At 41.3% G+C, this 16,684-nt stretch overlaps 1 protein-coding gene across 2 annotated transcripts in view; it reads left to right on the top strand.

The window, feature by feature from the left end:
• The window catches only part of FLT1 (fms related receptor tyrosine kinase 1), a 155,671-nt gene that overhangs the window by 42,463 nt on the left and 96,524 nt on the right, over positions 1 to 16,684 (top strand). For both annotated transcript variants that reach the window (XM_039501796.1, XM_039501726.1), the window contains exons 7-10: positions 2,761 to 2,935; positions 5,343 to 5,460; positions 7,827 to 7,996; positions 8,413 to 8,572. In XM_039501796.1, the coding sequence (XP_039357730.1) occupies positions 2,761 to 2,935; positions 5,343 to 5,460; positions 7,827 to 7,996; positions 8,413 to 8,572 (623 nt within the window). The remainder of the gene's footprint in view (positions 1 to 2,760; positions 2,936 to 5,342; positions 5,461 to 7,826; positions 7,997 to 8,412; positions 8,573 to 16,684) is intronic.

The raw sequence follows: 16,684 nt of genomic DNA, 5'->3' as shown, positions 1-16,684 counted from the left end.
CTCCCAGTCCTTGTTCAAGCCTAATTTAATGGTGTCCAGTTTGCAAATTAATTCCAGTTCTGCAGTTTCTCGTTGGAGTCTGTTTTTGAAGTTTTTTTCTTGACAAATTGCCACTTTTAGGTCTGTAATTGAGTGGCCAGGGAGGTTGAAGTTTTCTCTGACTTGTTTTTGAATGTTATAATTGTTGACGTCTGATTTGTGTCCATTTATTATTTTGCATAGAGACTGTCTGGTTTGGCCAATGTACATGGCACAGGGGCATTGCTGGCACATGATGGCATATATCACATTGGCAGATGTGCAGGTGGATGAGCCGTGGATGGTGTGGCTGATGTGATTAGGTCCTATTATGGTGTCCCTTGAATAGATATGTGTACAGAGTTGGCAATGGGTTTTGTTGCAAGGATAGGTTCCTGGGTTAGTGTTTTTGTTGTGTGGTGTGTGGTTGCTGGTGAGTATTTGCTTCAGGCTTGGGGGCTGTCGATAAGTGAGGACTGGCCTGTCTCCCAAGATCTGTGAGAGTGAGGGATCGTCCTTCAGGATAGGCTGTAGATCCTTGATGATGCGCTGGAGAGGTTTTAGTTGGGGGCTAAAGGTGATGGCTAGTGGCATTCTGTTACTTTCTTTGTTGGGCCTGTCCCGTAGTAGGTGACTTCTGGATATTCTTCTGGCTTTGTCAATCTGTTTCTTCACTTCTGCAGGTGGGTATTGTAGTTTTAAGAATGCTTGATAGAGATTCTGTAGGTGTTTGTCTCTGTCTGAGAGATTGAAGCAAATACGATTGTATCTTAGAGCTTGGCTGTATACAATGGATCGTGTGATGTGGTCTGGATGAAAGTTGGAGGCATGTAGGTAAGTATAGCGGTCAGTAGGTTTCTGGTATAGGGTGGTGTTTATGTTACCATTGTTTGTTAGCACTGTACTGTCCAGGAAGTGGATCTCTTGTGTGGACTGGTCCAGGCTGAGGTTGATGGTGGGATGGAAATTGTTGAAATCCTGGTGGAATTCCTCAAGAGCTTCTTTTCCATGGGTCCAGATGATGAAGATGTCATCAATGTAGCGCAAGTAGAGTAGGGGCATTAGGGGATGAGAGCTGAGGAAGCGTTGTTCTAAGACAGCCATAAAAATGTTGGCATACTGTGCGGCCATGCAGGTTCCCATAGCAGTGCCGCTGATTTGAAGGTATATATTCTTCAACAAAAAATACTTCAAAAACAGACTCCAACAAGAAACTGCAGAACTGAAATTAATTTGCAAACTGGACACCATTAAATTAGGCTTGAATAAGGACTGGGAGTGGATGGGTCATTACATAAAGTAAAAACTATTTCCCCATGCTAATTTTCCCCCTACTGTTACTCACACCTTCTTGTCAACTGTTTGAAATGGGCCATCTTGATTATCACTACAAAAGTTTCTTTTCTCCTGCTGGTAAGAGCCCACCTTCGTTAGAGTTGGTATGACAACACCCATTTTTTCATGTTCTGTATGTATATCTATATCTATATCTATATCTATATCTATATATCTTCCTATTGTATTTCCCACTGCATGCATCTGCATGCATCTGATGAAGTGGGCTTTAGCCCATGAAAGCTTATGCCCAAATAAATGTGTTAGTCTCTAAGGTGCCACACGTACTCCTGTTCTTTTTTCATTGTCTGTATGTCTTGTCAGCATTACTCGGATTCTTCAGCCTTATCTCCTAGGTGCGACATAACTCTGCCCCAACTGCATCTCAGGTCTCATTTCCACTCACTCCCCCGTGTCGGGGCCCTGTAGCTGTCAATATTTAAAGTTGGGAAGTCACTATGTAGCCATATGCAAAATTGGTAGATGTAGCACTATAGTAATTAATAACTGGATTAAATTTTAAATGAAGGGTTAGCAGGCACACTGGGTTAATACATGAGCCTTTCAGCCCCTACACCAGTGTTTCTTGTTTTGGGGGATTGGACTCTCTATGGACAAGTGTCATTCTAGTTCACTGGGTCGCACAGGCAGAGCAGAGGATTGCTTTGGTTAGGAAGAGTTATAGGACCCCAAATCCAATACCTCCTTAAGATCCAGTTCTGCCATGACAGCTACACAAGCATGGTTAGCTAAGACCTGCATTTACTGTGAATAACCCCCCCCCCGCCCCCCAAAGCATCCCTCTGTTCCAGTATGTCTTGCACTAGCCCTTGCTGAGCAATCAGATAATCTTGTTCGATTTAACTCTCTCATTCCTCTCCCGGCCCCTACCTACTGCAGAGAAAGAATAGTGGGGAAGGTACAGGAGCAGCTGGGCTTGCTAGTCCTCCTCTACCCCCTCACCCTGGAGCCAGGGAAATTTGCCCATGTGCATTGAGTCCCAGTGGCAACTCTCACATTGCCACTAGCACTAAAGGTTCTGAGGGCAGTGCCAAAGGAGCAGCCAAGGATGAGATTGCTGCTACTCATTGTGTCATTATATTTTAGACTGTACATAGTGGTCTGGCCCTCCTCTGTATTTGGAAAGTGCCTAGTAGATTTTGGATGCTATTGCTATTATTATTTAAATAATAATCACTAATTGCTGCTCGTTATATTGGGTCTAATTTAATTTGTAAGCCCTTTGGGGTGGAGACCATGTCTTTCTCTGTGTGTTGAACAGCACAAGGGGCTTGAATCCCAATTGGGGTTCTTGGGCACTGTCATCCAGAAAATAATAATAATAATAATAATGTCTTACATTCTTAATAATTAATAATATTTGATTTACACTTTTTTTCTTTCTAGGCAAACCGCAGAGCATCTATAATCAATCGCATTGGCCAAAGGAATACAGATGCCAATATTTTCTACAGTATTCTTGTTGTTGACAAAGTGCGTGATATTGATAAAGGCCAGTATACCTGCCATGTGAAGAGTGGACCTTCGGTCAAATCTGTTAACACAACAGTCCACGTTTATGGTAAAAAATAGTGTGGATGTATAGAACGTATAATGCTCATGATCCGTGTTCAAAGCTAAACAATGGTTAGAAACTTTTTGTACACAAGGACAAAATGGAGGTGAATTTTTGGCAAGCCAGTCATAGGAAGAGAAAAGAGCTGGGAACAGAATATGTACCATTTGATCCAAGACACTGTTTTATTTCATTGGTAGTAGATAGCTTTAGTCTGGTCACTAATCTGATCACTTTTGTTTGCAAAGTGCATAAAAATTCTTCACTAGTCAATACCAGCAAAAGTAGGCACTAGCACCATAAAGACTCCCAAACAAGAGACAAATATACAGGCTTAATTTAAATGGAAGAACCTCAATGCTTCTTTTCTGGGCAACATTTACTTTTGTTACCTATGCCCAGTGGTATGCAAACCATATAGCCCATGATACTGATTTTGGCTCCTGGTCGTTCTTTGTTATGTGAAGCTCATGAGAATTACATCTCCAGCTGTGTATATGATTCACTCCTTACCAGACACACATGGAAAGTAGATTGATGTGGTGCACTCTGTATGGAGCTACACCTTGAGACAATTCAAATGCTGAATCAAGTGCAGGCTACTGCAGCTCATTTATGAAAAGGAGGCTCAGTTTGAGGGCATTAAACCAGCTGAACTCCCTCACTCCCTCTCCGAGGAAAGGACCCGCCACCGAAGAATGAAGCGATGAGGTAGAGCTGCCGCTGAAGTGCTGCTGATTGCGGCTTTATCTTTTTTTTTTTTGGCTTCATTGCTTGGGGCGGCTAAAAAGCTGGAGCCAGCCCTGGACATATCTCCAGCAGAGATCAGCCAAGGCACTCACATTGGCGCTCCCTGCCTTGATACTAAATGAGAGGAGGCTGCTGAAAGGCTGTTCTCTGGGAGGGTTCTTGGGTTTGGAACTCACATCCCTTATTGTCCAGAACCTGCATTTGTTCTGGGCATGTTCCAAAGCCCTTTTTTGTCTCCGTCTTCTCGTGTTGTTAGAGGGTCCAGGTGTGTGCTGAGGGTCCAGGTGGTTATGTTCCTGGGCAGTCCTACTGGATTATTTTGTCTGTTTTAATCACTGATTTGGGTGTCCAGAGCACAGGTTGAACAATTACAGCTACATTGTTATAAATTAGAATGAATCAACCTGAAGCCCTCAGGATCTGAGCTTTCACCAGCTAGGTTTCTCAGCTCGGAAGCAGGTTTTTATCAATATTCAAAGAAGGTGAAACTATTTTTTACATTTAGGTTACAAAGATTTGTTTAAAACTCATAGTTATTTTTTATGACTGTAAAACATGCATTCCTGACACTGTTCTGAAGGGTGGGGTAGAAATGCACTTTGTAAAGGAACAGAAAAAATGGGCCCAGCTTGCAAATCTTTATTTGAGCAAATAATCTTCTTGAAGTCTAGGTAACATCTGATTGATGGTACTGAAATATTGCATTGTGACTTGCATGCATTATTCTTAACCTTATCCTTGATACTCAGAACATAGTTAAGTATAGATATGTCTGCACTTTCAAAGGACATCTACAGCCCATTGATCTGTCATATGTTTTCCTTTGAACCAGACTTTACAGTTTTTAGAAGAAAAGGTCTTCTTCCAGTGCTAAAGAATATTCTATACATAACTTTGTTAGGCAAACTAACTCATCATAAAGATTGAAACATGGGACAATATACAGTAATGTAATTGGACAAAGTGAATAGATTAGACATGATTTTAATGACGTTATGAAGAATTTCTTTGTTTGACAAAGCAATTGTAAGCCACTGATCCAGAGGCTTTTTGTCTTGTTGTTGTTGTTATATCTCTGATGAAGATAAATAAACATTCCTTCCCCTGGAAAAATCCTCTTTGAAATATATAGCCAAGTTTATGGGCCATGGATCAAAGCTCAAATTTCTGAATGTTTGTGCTGATCCATTAGGTTTTGTAATGGCTTCACTGATCGCTGAAAATCTCTGGGAACTCAGAGCTTAGTCTTTGGCTTTGGCTTTGTCTACACTGGCAAGTGAAAGACAAAACTTTTGTTGTTCAGGGGTGTTTAAAAACCACTTCCCCCGAAAGACAAAAGTTTTGTTGACAAGTGCTGGTGTGAACAGCACTTTGTGAGCAGGAGCACTCTTCTGCAGACAACGCTAATGCCGCTCATTGGGGGTGGAAGTTTTTTGTTGGCAGGAAAGCCGACAAACAGCGGCTACATCATGTGCCGTGTCACTAAAAGCTATGTCGTGCAGACATAGCCTTGATCTCAGAATCCATGGATGCCCAAATAATCAGAGATCCCTGTTAGACGCCTTTTTGTAAAGGTCACCATAACATATGTCTTATTGTCTGTAATAAGTATGAAGCCTGATTGAGAATCAGTATCTTAACTATGTTGTATTTTTTTTTTAAGATAAAACATTTATTACTTTGAAACACCGAAGGAAAAGTGTGCTTGAGGCTGTAGCTGGCAGAAAATCCTATCGGCTGTCAATGAAAGTGAAGGCATTTCCCTCACCAGAGGTTGTATGGTAGGATTACAGTTACTTCCACATAGATAAAGGAACTACCTCTTGGGTGGGAAAATAACACCTTTGCTCGGGTTTAATGATTTGATTTCCAGGTAACATATTGAAATACTGTACCCTGATATGGAAATAAATTATTATAATATTTAGCATTTTTATTGCACATTCCATCAGAGGATTTCAGAGTATTCACAAATATGAATTAATTAGGCCCTGATCCAGCAAAGCACTTGAGCATGTGCTTAACTTCAAGCATACAAGTAGTCCCATTGACTTCAGTGAAGCTACTCCTGAGGTTAAAGTTAATTCTGTGCTTTGCTGGACCTAAATCCTCACAACATACCCATGAGTTAGGAAAATAGTATCCCCATTTTACACACTGAGAAGGAGAGGCACAGACAGTGTAGGTGACTTGCCCTAAGTCACACGGGAAATCTCTGGCAGATGTGGGACTAGAATCCAGCTCTCCTGACACTGTCTTGACCACAAGACCATCTTCAGATCAGCCAGGGAGAATATTAGAGAGAAATAAAAACTTTAATTAAAATTAATGACTGGGTTGAAAGAATCAGCCTTATAAAGTATCACTAGAGGTTGGCTTAGTTTTCTGGTGGACTGTAGTTTCTATACCTAATTAAGTGACTTGAGATTTTTTTTTTTTGGCTCAAATGCACTATATTAAGAAATCTTTTAAGAAGTTTTTTGAATTTGTCCAAGCACCTTTATATCAAACAATGTTATCTATTCATGATCTCCATTTTGTTGTTCAAATAATTTTAAATGGCAATAGCTTTGGCTTGATTCATTACACTTTAACAAAGGGTGTGTGACAAGACTGATTAGAAAAACAATCCATAAATACATGAACAGCGTGAGTTCATAGTACTCTCAGCCAGAATTTATTTTTGCTTCAAACATTGTGTTTTGTTTTAATCTCCCCCATTGCGTTTGCCGCTCCAAATGGAACATTAAGAAATATCTATATAAAACTGGTATAAGCCATTATTAAATCTTTTGCATTTCTAGTTAGTGGTTTGATTTCTTGACGGTCCGTATAGAAACAGAACTGCAGAGGGAAACCAAAAGTCCTAAACATATAGTCACTAAACAGATAAGATTTCCATTGCCCGTGGAAAGACTGGGCAATGGACATCTAGGACCTTACCCTAAATGTTTCTTAGAACGTGACACCTTAGTAGTGTGTCCAACAATTTAGTGAACTAAGTCACCATTATAGAAAAAATTATTTGTACTCTATTAATAATACATCAATCTTACTACATCAAGCTATGGAAGAACTGTTGATGCCAGCTATAAAACTTTGAAAACAATATTCTATTTAGAAATGACTCTACTTTCTATTGTTTTTAAAGCTATCTGCATGAATTCAGGATAGCTAGTTCTTAAAATTTCACAATCCAGTTGCTCTTTTCCCATCTGATATCACGGTCATGTTTGTGATGTCACAACTCTTTACTCAGGAAAGTTTTATGATGTCATAAAGAAAGGGTTTGGGACTGAGTCATGCAGCTTTTACTCATAGGAGTAACCCTTACTCATAACAGTATCCTACTGACTTCACCTTCACTTTATTTATGTGGGTAAAGCATGAAGGATTGGTCCCAATTATGTAAAATTGGGAATAAGCAGCTGGAGAGCTTGGAGTCTTAACACATGAAGAACCCATTTTCATACAAACATACATATTAAAAAATAGATTTGACCAGTTAAAAGTTGGAGAGGTCTGTTAGATCATATAGATATTAACACACATAGAATTTTCATTGTCAAAGTACTTTATAAATATTTTACAAAGGCCCACATTTTAAAACTATTTAGGTAGTGCTGTGCTGAGTGTTTCAATGCCTGACTGATTCAGAAGCCTAAATCTCATTTTCAAAAGGGATTTAGTCACTTAGGAGTCTGAATTCCATCTGCATATGGGATTTAGACTCCTAAGTGCCTAGATCCCTTTTGAAAATGGGATTTTGGCTCAGTTTGGGGTTGTGACACTGAGGGCAGCAATGCTTAAATACCCTAACAGATCTGGGCCTAAATCTATAGAGTTCTAGGCCCTGCAAGTGATTGATATGCCACTGATAGAGCATATACCAGACATTAAACAGATACTATACTTAAGCCTAGCCACAAAAGAGAGACAGGATGAAGGAATAGAGGCTACTTAAGCAACATTATTTCTCAAAATGCTGTTTTCCATGTGATTTCCTCTGACCATTAAAGTGCAAACTTGGTCTGCCATAGATGCTCATAGCTTAAAACATTTAACATGAGGATGTTCACATTCTAGCATATAGTTACTCTGAAAAACACCATTTTCATAATAATACATTATAATGTTCTTTTAACAGGTTAAAAGATGGGTTGCCCGCTGCTGAAAAGTGTGCCCGCTATGTGGTTAAAGACTATTCATTAATCATCAGAGATGTTGCTGAAGAGGATGCAGGGAATTATACTATAACACTGAGTATACGACAGTGGAACTTGTATAAGAACCTAACAGTCACACTCATTGTAAATGGTAAGTTTGCAGTGTGGTATCTACTTAGTTATTAAACTCATTGAAGTGCCAGATTCTCAGCTAGGGCTTGATCCTGTGTAAGTCAAGTCAATGGAAAATTTCCCATTGAGTAGTTGTTGGAAGTAAGATCGAGCTCCTGCTGTAGATTGGCAGAGCTACACTGGAGCCAATGGAACTGCATTGATCTATACCAGGTTGGGGTCTTCCCTCCACAGTTACATTTTTTTTGGAATTACTTAAGTTTTTTTGACATCTACACATCTCACTGTACTTTTCCCCATTGGTGTTGTTTCAATTCCCAAGGGGGGTTCAGTTTCCTAACTTCCCACTGTGCGGGATGATTTTACTTACGTGATGATAGAGTGCAGTAGAAACTCAGCTCCTTCTGACTTCTGTTCTATTTACGCATTTTACAGTGAAACCCCAGATTTATGAAAAAGCAGTGTCATCATTTCCTGATCCCAATCTCTACCTACTGGGCAGCAAGCAAGTGCTGACTTGCACTGTTTATGGTATTCCTCAGCCTACAATTACATGGATATGGCATCCTTGTAGACAAAATCATTCCAAAGCAAGGTAGGACAGCTTGTTTACCTGTTCCACCCCCACACTTCAATGATCAAAATAACTTCTTTTTTTACAGTTATAAAGCTTGCAATTACAGTAGAGAAATCAGCAGAGTTTGTATGATTTTTTATCACAGTCTTTTGTATTTTAACACATCTGGGTAAAATGCAATTTCTTATGCAAAATATGCCAGAAGTGGCACCTTCTGCATCATTCCTTTACAGTTGTAGGTAGAGCTGACGGTACAAACTATTAGTGCTGTATATAGTAGACTTCTAATCATGCATGCAATGTCCACAAGAGATAGTATTTAGAAAGCAAATGTACTTTACAATATGTTCTCTGCAAGGCTTCTCTTATAAATTCATTTTACAACAGATGAGTTCCCCTTTCTTCTGGAAATTCCAAAGGAATAATCTTCAGGATATTTTGGATTCTAAAAAAACAAAGGCAAATATAGCTTCCGATACGCCAGTAGATCGAAATATCATAAATCCACACATGCCCAGCTCTTACCTCATTGTACATTAGCAGTGTAAAACGTAACACCATCATAAAGACTCGTGTGATATTGGAGCTCAGCAAATCTTTTGTATTCAAATCTCCTTCCCGAGCTTTGTTTTCTTTTATGACTAGTTTGAACACTGACTCATTTTGCCAAAATATGGCCTAACTCATAAAGTCTAAAAGATTCTTAACTAAAAATCCTTGACACAAACAATAGAATAATAACTACTAATGAAGGGTGCAATCCTTCAAGATGCTGAGCAGTTACTGCCAGTTACCAAAGCCCTTATGCATATGCTTAACTTGAAGTACATGAATAGTGCTACAGACTTCAGTAGGACAACCCATGTTTCAAATTAAGCATATGCTTAAGTGCTTTGGTGGATCATGGCCAAAGTGCTCAGCACTTTGTAAGATCACACCTTCCTTTTTCCATTGTACCCAGGGGTGAAAGTAAGGTGGTACGGGATGGTACGGCGTACCAGTAAAAAGTGGCCGCTGGTACCGGCCCATATAGCTGACTTTAAAGCCAAAGGCAAAGGATCCTGCTTGTCATTGCCCCTTTTGCCCCCCAAGGCTGCCGATGGGGGGGGGAGTGGGGACAAAAGGAGCAGCTGCCTTGGGGCTGGCATTTAAAAGGGCTTGGGGTTCTGGCGGCCGCTGCTGCAGTAGCAGAAACGGCCGCTGGAGCCTCAGGCCCTTTAAATTGCCGCTGGAGCCCCAGGTGGCTCAGGTCTGGCAGCACGGACAGGCTGGCTGGGCGATGCTGACCCCTAGCCCCGCCCCTTCTGCCCAAAGCCCCGCCCTTCCGGGGGGGGCAGAGTCAGCCCACGTACCAGTAAGAGTTCAATTTTACTTTCACCCCTGATTGTACCTTTCTTTAAGATTATGCAAATGAGAATCATTTGCTGTACTATTCTCACCAATAGGTGGCACCAGAAATCACTACATGTGCTTTAGTAAGAAAAAGTTGCAGTTCTCCATTTCACCAACAGTATTTCCTATATTTGTTACATAAGAAGTACCAGTTTCAAAACAATAATTAAATTTGATCTTTTCATTTGTAGGTGAGGCGTAGGTTAAAAGAAATTACAATGGCCTTTTCACTGAGGAGTCTCTGGTGAAAGCCATATAGATTACGACATTGGATCCTTTTATTTGACCTAAAAGTTTAAACATTTTTTTATATTTTTATTTAAAATATAGGGTGGAATTGATACAAGAGTTGGTTCTTCTTAGTCAGGAATCAGAGTGATGTTCTGTGCCGTTGAAACATCTCTCTCTCCTCACAAACACACAACTGCAATACTATATAGTAGATCATATAATGCGAAATAAAAATTAATAACTTCTAAACCACTGAAGACTCAGTTAATGAGATGAGTAGAAATGAGCTTTAACGTGTGATCAAAGGATAAAAGCAACAAATTAAATATCAATCATTGGCTCTATTTCAGGTTTGTCTCCAGATTTGTTTCAAATGTGCCTTCAAAATCGTTTTGTTGTGATTCTCTTTTAATACTCCCCTTTCCTCCTTTTAGCCCTCCTAACAAATAAAAATATAGATGCTCCATTTTTAATACTTCACATACTGCTTACTCCCTTTGCAAGACGTGGTGAACGTTAGGCATCAGATAAAGACATAGACACCTAAATAATTGGAGGCCCCTTGCTCCAGGGAGAGAGCTTACTTCCCCCTCTGTGCCAGCTCAGGTGCACTGTCTGGTGCATTGGAAAGGCAGAGCCAGAGTCTTCACACACTCGCCACCCTCCTGCCCAGGAGAGTGATTAGTGGCCCTGTGGCAACTGCTCTCTCCCTTGCACAAAGACTAGCAATGCAGGTAGCCTGTGCAGGGGAGTAAGGAGGTAGATGATGCCCCTTTACTGCCCTCTGTGGGCACAGAAAATAGCTCCAAACTGAGCTTTTAGTGTGTTGCCTCCCACTCCCGATGCATCACAAGTGATGTCAGCGGCATCCCTGATTGTCTGCATCTTCCACGAGTCCTTGGTCCTGTGGCAAAGTTGCTGCCCCAATACACTCCCCACCGCCCCGGGCTGGCTCTAGCATTGCAGCAGCTTTTGCCTCAGTTTCTCCCACTCTCCTTTGGCCACCTGGCTATGTGGCCAGCCCACTTTATAAAGTCCTACCTCTTCCAGGGCCACAGAGTTCTGTATCAAAGTCCAACAGAAATATTCAAACCAACTGAATCTTCAGCCCCCCTGCTCAGCAGGCTGCCTTTGCTCACAGGTGGGCCATGACTGCTATACTTTGTCCCCATGCTCTAACAACCCACTGCCCAGGGGCTGGCACATTCCTCCTCCCACTCAGGAGTTCAGACAGACTGCAGCTCCTCAGGGTTCCTGCCTCCCGTCAGGCTTCCAGCTCACCCTGTCTCCTTTTCTCTCCTTTCTCAGCCAGCTTTCAGGGCTGCTTCTCAGACAGGGGGAACCGTCCAGCTCCTCTCCCCAGCTAGGCTCACTCAACGCTTCATGAGTATCCCTAGCTTTCCGCCAGTGGGGTCTAATAACTAAGTTGAGCCACCTCATCTCCAGCTGTTCGGGATAAGCTCTGTATGGGGTTTGGGAGTGGGGTGGGTAGCTGAACTGTCACAGGCTGAACCCTTAAGGGCCAGCCAGCTTGTGACAGGCCCCAGTTAAGGAATGCACTTAAACATGTGTTCTGCCCCACTGACTTTCACTGGGACTTAAGACTCTGCTTAAATTCATGCATGTGCTTCAGTACTTTCTTGACAAGAGATGCTTTCCTGAATTTTGTCCTTAGTGTCTTTCCTATGCTGCCCCATAACACATGGGCACTCTCCTTGAGCTGATCCATAAGGCCATGACTCTTTCCTCTTTTTAGGCCTTTAAAACCCACTTTAGTGTGCTATCTGTTAAAAAAGTAGCTAGGTGTTAATTGCTAGGCCAAGAGACCTTTGGGGATTATTGATGTTTGGAAGGGAGGGAAGCAGTGTTAATTGTAAGTTTTTTATCCCTCTTCCTGCTCTATGACTTTTGTTTGTCTTCTCAAATTGTGAGCTCTTTTGGGCAGGCCATATGTCATACTCTATGTTTAGACAGTGCATAGCACATTGTAGGTCCTACCAAAAGACAAGTCAGATAAAATAATAATAGTTTATGTTAAGTGTGTGCATGGAATTTTGAGGTCCTCTTCTCCCCACTTTCCCTTCTGCAGCATGAGAATCCCAGCTGACATTGCAAGGGATTCTGGAGGTTGTTATATCCCCTGTCAGGGGAGGATTGAATATACATTCCTAGTGAGTTTTAGGATGAATATAGCACGTGACAAAACACTAACTATTCAGTTGTCAAAACTAGGGTTGTCAAGCGATTAAAAAAATTAATCGTGATTAATCGCACTGTTAAACAATAATAGAATACCATTTATTTGAATAGTTTTGGATGTTTTCTACATTTTCAAATATATTGATTTCAATTACAATACAGAATACAAAGTGTACAGTGCTCATTTTATATTTATTTTTATTACAAGTATTCGCACTGTAAAAACAAAACAAAATAGGATTTTTTTCAATTCACCTGATACAAGTACTGTAGTGCAATCTCTTTATCATGAAAGTTGAACTTACAAATGTAGAATTATGTAAAAAAACTCCATTCAAAAATAAAACAATGTAAAACTTCAGAGCCTGCAAGTCCACTCAGTCCTACTTCTTGTTCAGCCAATTGTTCAGACAAACAAGCGTGTTTACATTTGCAGGAGATAATGCTGTCCACTACTTGTTTAGAATGTCACCTGAAAGTGTATAAAGTTAGGTACTGAGCTCCAGAGTTGCCATCTACATAAAATTAGCCTGATTTTCAAAGATGGTGACCACGGGCATCTCTCCCGTGGAAGCTACAGGTGTTATCCTTCTCTGGATTTAACTGTCTAACTTTAGGTACCCACGTGCTCTATTAGTGCCAGCTTTGTGTAGTTAGATCTGCCAGTGCCTGTTTATATGGACAGATGTGAAGATTTGCACACTCCACTTGATAAACCCACAATTATTTGTACTACAGTGGTTACTATAGTCCCCATCAGGGATCAGGGCCCCATTTTGGTAGGAGCCTCCACAGGTACAATAAAAAAAAACAGTCCCTCCCTCCAAGAGCTTATAGTCTGAGCCCAATTTCTGCAAAGATTTCTGCATATGATTAACTTTACCCAATGTGAGTAATGCCATTGAAATTAGTGGAACTACTCACAGTGCATGACATTAAACACATGCTTACATTTTTGCAGGAGTGGGGCATAAAGGTACATTAATGGAAACCACTTGAAAATGTGGCTATTTCTTTAAATCTTTGTTCCCTCAGTATTTCTATAGTTGAAATCTAAAACGTATTGCAGTGTAGTCCTAGGATTCTGTGTATTTTTTTAAGATCATGCAGATACATTGATACTATGTGATTAATTATGCAATGAACTTAAGTAACTCACCTTTGTCAATTATGTGGGCCAGTACCAGCAGGATGGCTACATTGAAGCCTGTTTTCATAGTTTCCTGATGGCAAATTAAAGAATGGGATTTTTTAAAACTGTTCTAACATTGCTCAACAAGTTTGTCTTTATGGAATCGAGGGGGACAAATAGTGTAATTAAAATGTCCCTGTTTTTCCCCTACTTTGCTCAAATTAACTCATTTGCTACTAAAGAACTTTTTCTTATATATATTTCAAATTTCTAGTGGGATTTTGTCCCCCACAAAATACTAATCATATAGGGACAAGGAAAGACCCATCTGGGGATAAGAGAAAAGGTTCTTTTTAAAGCTCACCCAAAACTAATGGGCTCACAGAGAATGCAAATCCATGGAGAGAATAAAATGAGAATAAAAACAGAGGGAAATAGAATAATAAAAATGAATGAGAAAAGCATGTTTTAAACTGCTGATTTTCTCTGAAAAACCTTTCTCCAACCTCCACTCACCCCAGGTAAAGTAATGAATGTGTGTTAATATCCTATAGTTAGATCAGCCACAGCTCATATATGGCTACGTACTTCATCTTTTATTTGCTAGCTAGCCAGCATTAGATGTATTGGGGAGAGTCCTCAAAAGTTATTCAGTGACGGTTGGAAAAGGCAGAGCAGTCCCAACAGTACAAATCAACTTCCCCAGCATATTTATACCAAACCTGAGTTGTTACCTCTAGTCTCATTTTCTCTGGTCTGAATCTCCTCTGTCAGATTCAGGGCCAAACATCCATGGTTTCAGGGGAGCCTTGCTGATTTACATCAGCCGAGCTTCTGGCCCTCCTTCTCCACAAGTCTCCTTCTGGGTGGAATGAAACAGGTGCCATAAGCAGTGGTGTGCAGAACTGTTTGCTGTGGGATGCCCGTGCAAATCAATGGGAGTCATGCCTTGCAGCTTTGAGCTTAGCTTCTCAGTGTGGAACACCTGCTCAAAATGACTGACCCTGCAATCTGCCCTGCAGATTTGTGTTTGTCTTACATTAGTCTGGGCAGAGGTTGCCAAGGAAGGCGCAGAGGGATATTGATATTGTTCAGTACAATCACTGGTTTCCTCTGCACTGACACAGTGCTATTCTTTGGGCGTTTCTATCTCTGGACAGTTCCACGTTGATCGTGGACAGCTGAAGAGATATCCTCATCATGTTCTGACTGAGCTTCAATTGATTTGACCCTTCTGAACCCATAAACACACACAGCACTGGAATGTTATCTTGGATGGCTTAGCTCCCTCTCCCCCTACCCTTCCATTATGTTTAGGCTCAAACAAACTGAATACCAAGTGAGTACCCTATGCCAGCTCCCCAGAGAGCAGCTCTGCAAACGCAGCAACATTATGATGTTGACTTCGTTTTGTTTCTTTGAATGCTGGTTACTATTTTGGAGGTATCTACAAAATATTAGGTACTGGGAAAATTGGTGCCTGGGAAAATTCTCCTCTCTTGCACCACTTTTACCCTGGTTGTAGGTCCATTGTGTTCAGTGGAGCTACTGCTGATTTAACACAGAATAAGTAAAGGGGTTAGGCCCTCTGAGTGAAATTCTCATCCCTGCTCTGGCCCCTTTACACCAGGTAAAAGGGCCAGAGCAGTGTAAAAGGGGCCCTAAAAGTCCCAGATCTGGGCCTTCCCTCACTTGCAGGAATCGAGACAGACAGCCACAGAGAACACCCTCATAAGCCCTAAGCATGCAGTCTTTCCCATCGACTTTATGCAGTAATAAAGGATTGAGGGTCTTGTGCCTGCCCATAGACATAATCCGCATGGGATTCCCAGCATATTCACCTCTGTTGAGACTGTGGGCAGGAAAAGCCAGGGCTCTTGATGAAAATAAGAAAGCTCAGGCTGCGCGTGATTGCCAGCGGATGGGATGATCTGGGTTAATGGATGGCAGAGGAGCGGATTGATCCTGTTCAGTTATTATAGCCATTTTAAAAGGTAGTCTTTGTAAGAAAGCAATCAGGGAATTCAAGGTACTCAGCACCAAACTGCAGAAAAGGGCATCCGTGCTATAGAAAAAACATAGATTAAGGACAAGAGAGGTTAGTTTAGTTGGAAATTGGCCTGAACTAAAACCCTGGATCAGACCACCCCAAGAGTCTTCAATATCTGAACACGAATCCTATCTGCACTTTGCAATGGCCCTTTTCTATATAATGATTTGCCTGGAAACCTCCCTTCCAAAGCAGCCCCTGAATGCAAGAGTGATCTCACTTTTGCGCTTTGAGCTCATTTCTACATAGATGGCCCTCCGACACCACAGTGACGGGCACTTTCCAGAGACGAAGAGATGTGAACAGCTCACACCCAGGCAGAAGCTTAGAGTTTGCATTTAGAACAGCCTAGGTATAGAAGGCCTGATCCTGCCCTCATGGAAATAAGTGGTCAAACTCCCACCAACTTCAATGGGGCTGGGAGCAGGCCCTGTGTGCAGAGCCAGTCTAATTGCATTTGTACATTGTTTATGTGGGTATACTAATAAAGGATTGAAAGGCAGAGTCATTAGGATGTGCTTGGATAGATTACTGGAGGAAACTAGGGTTGGAACATCGGTGAGGTATGTAAAATTAACAAGTAAAGAACAAATGTTAATTGGACTTAATTGGAAATGTACTGAAGCACCCAAATTTAATTGTGGCTGTCTGCAACCATGGATGCCCATTAGCTTGTCCACAGTGTCTGTGTTGTGTTCTGTTCCCTGTGCCACCTTCTGTTTTCAGGAAGGGAAGACTGAGTCTTAAGTGATGGTAAAAGTGGGTCAGATCAACAGGTAGTTCAAGAATGCCTTTGTTTAATTTGACACATGGCCAGATCCTCAGCTGGTCTAATTTTACATCAGCTGAGGATCTGGCTGATGGACTCTATGGGTCTGATTCTCATTTACACAAAGGAGCCTTTATGCTACTCTGATAGCCTGAAGTAGGCTTAGAGTGGGTGTAAATATATTTTTTCCCCACTTAAATGCACCTTTACACTGGCAAAGCTGTGTAAAGGGAGCTAAGTGTAAATGATGACAAAGAGTCCTGTGGCACCTTATAGACTAACAGACATATTGGAGCATGAGCTTTCTTGAGTGAATACCCACTTCGTCAGATGCATGTGGGAATATGACCACACGCG

Source organism: Mauremys reevesii, linkage group 1 (genome assembly GCF_016161935.1).
Source record: "Mauremys reevesii isolate NIE-2019 linkage group 1, ASM1616193v1, whole genome shotgun sequence".
Classification (NCBI taxonomy): domain Eukaryota; kingdom Metazoa; phylum Chordata; order Testudines; family Geoemydidae; genus Mauremys; species Mauremys reevesii.
The sequence above is the reverse complement of the archived record's forward strand: the minus strand, read 5'-3'. Positions and strand labels throughout refer to the sequence as shown.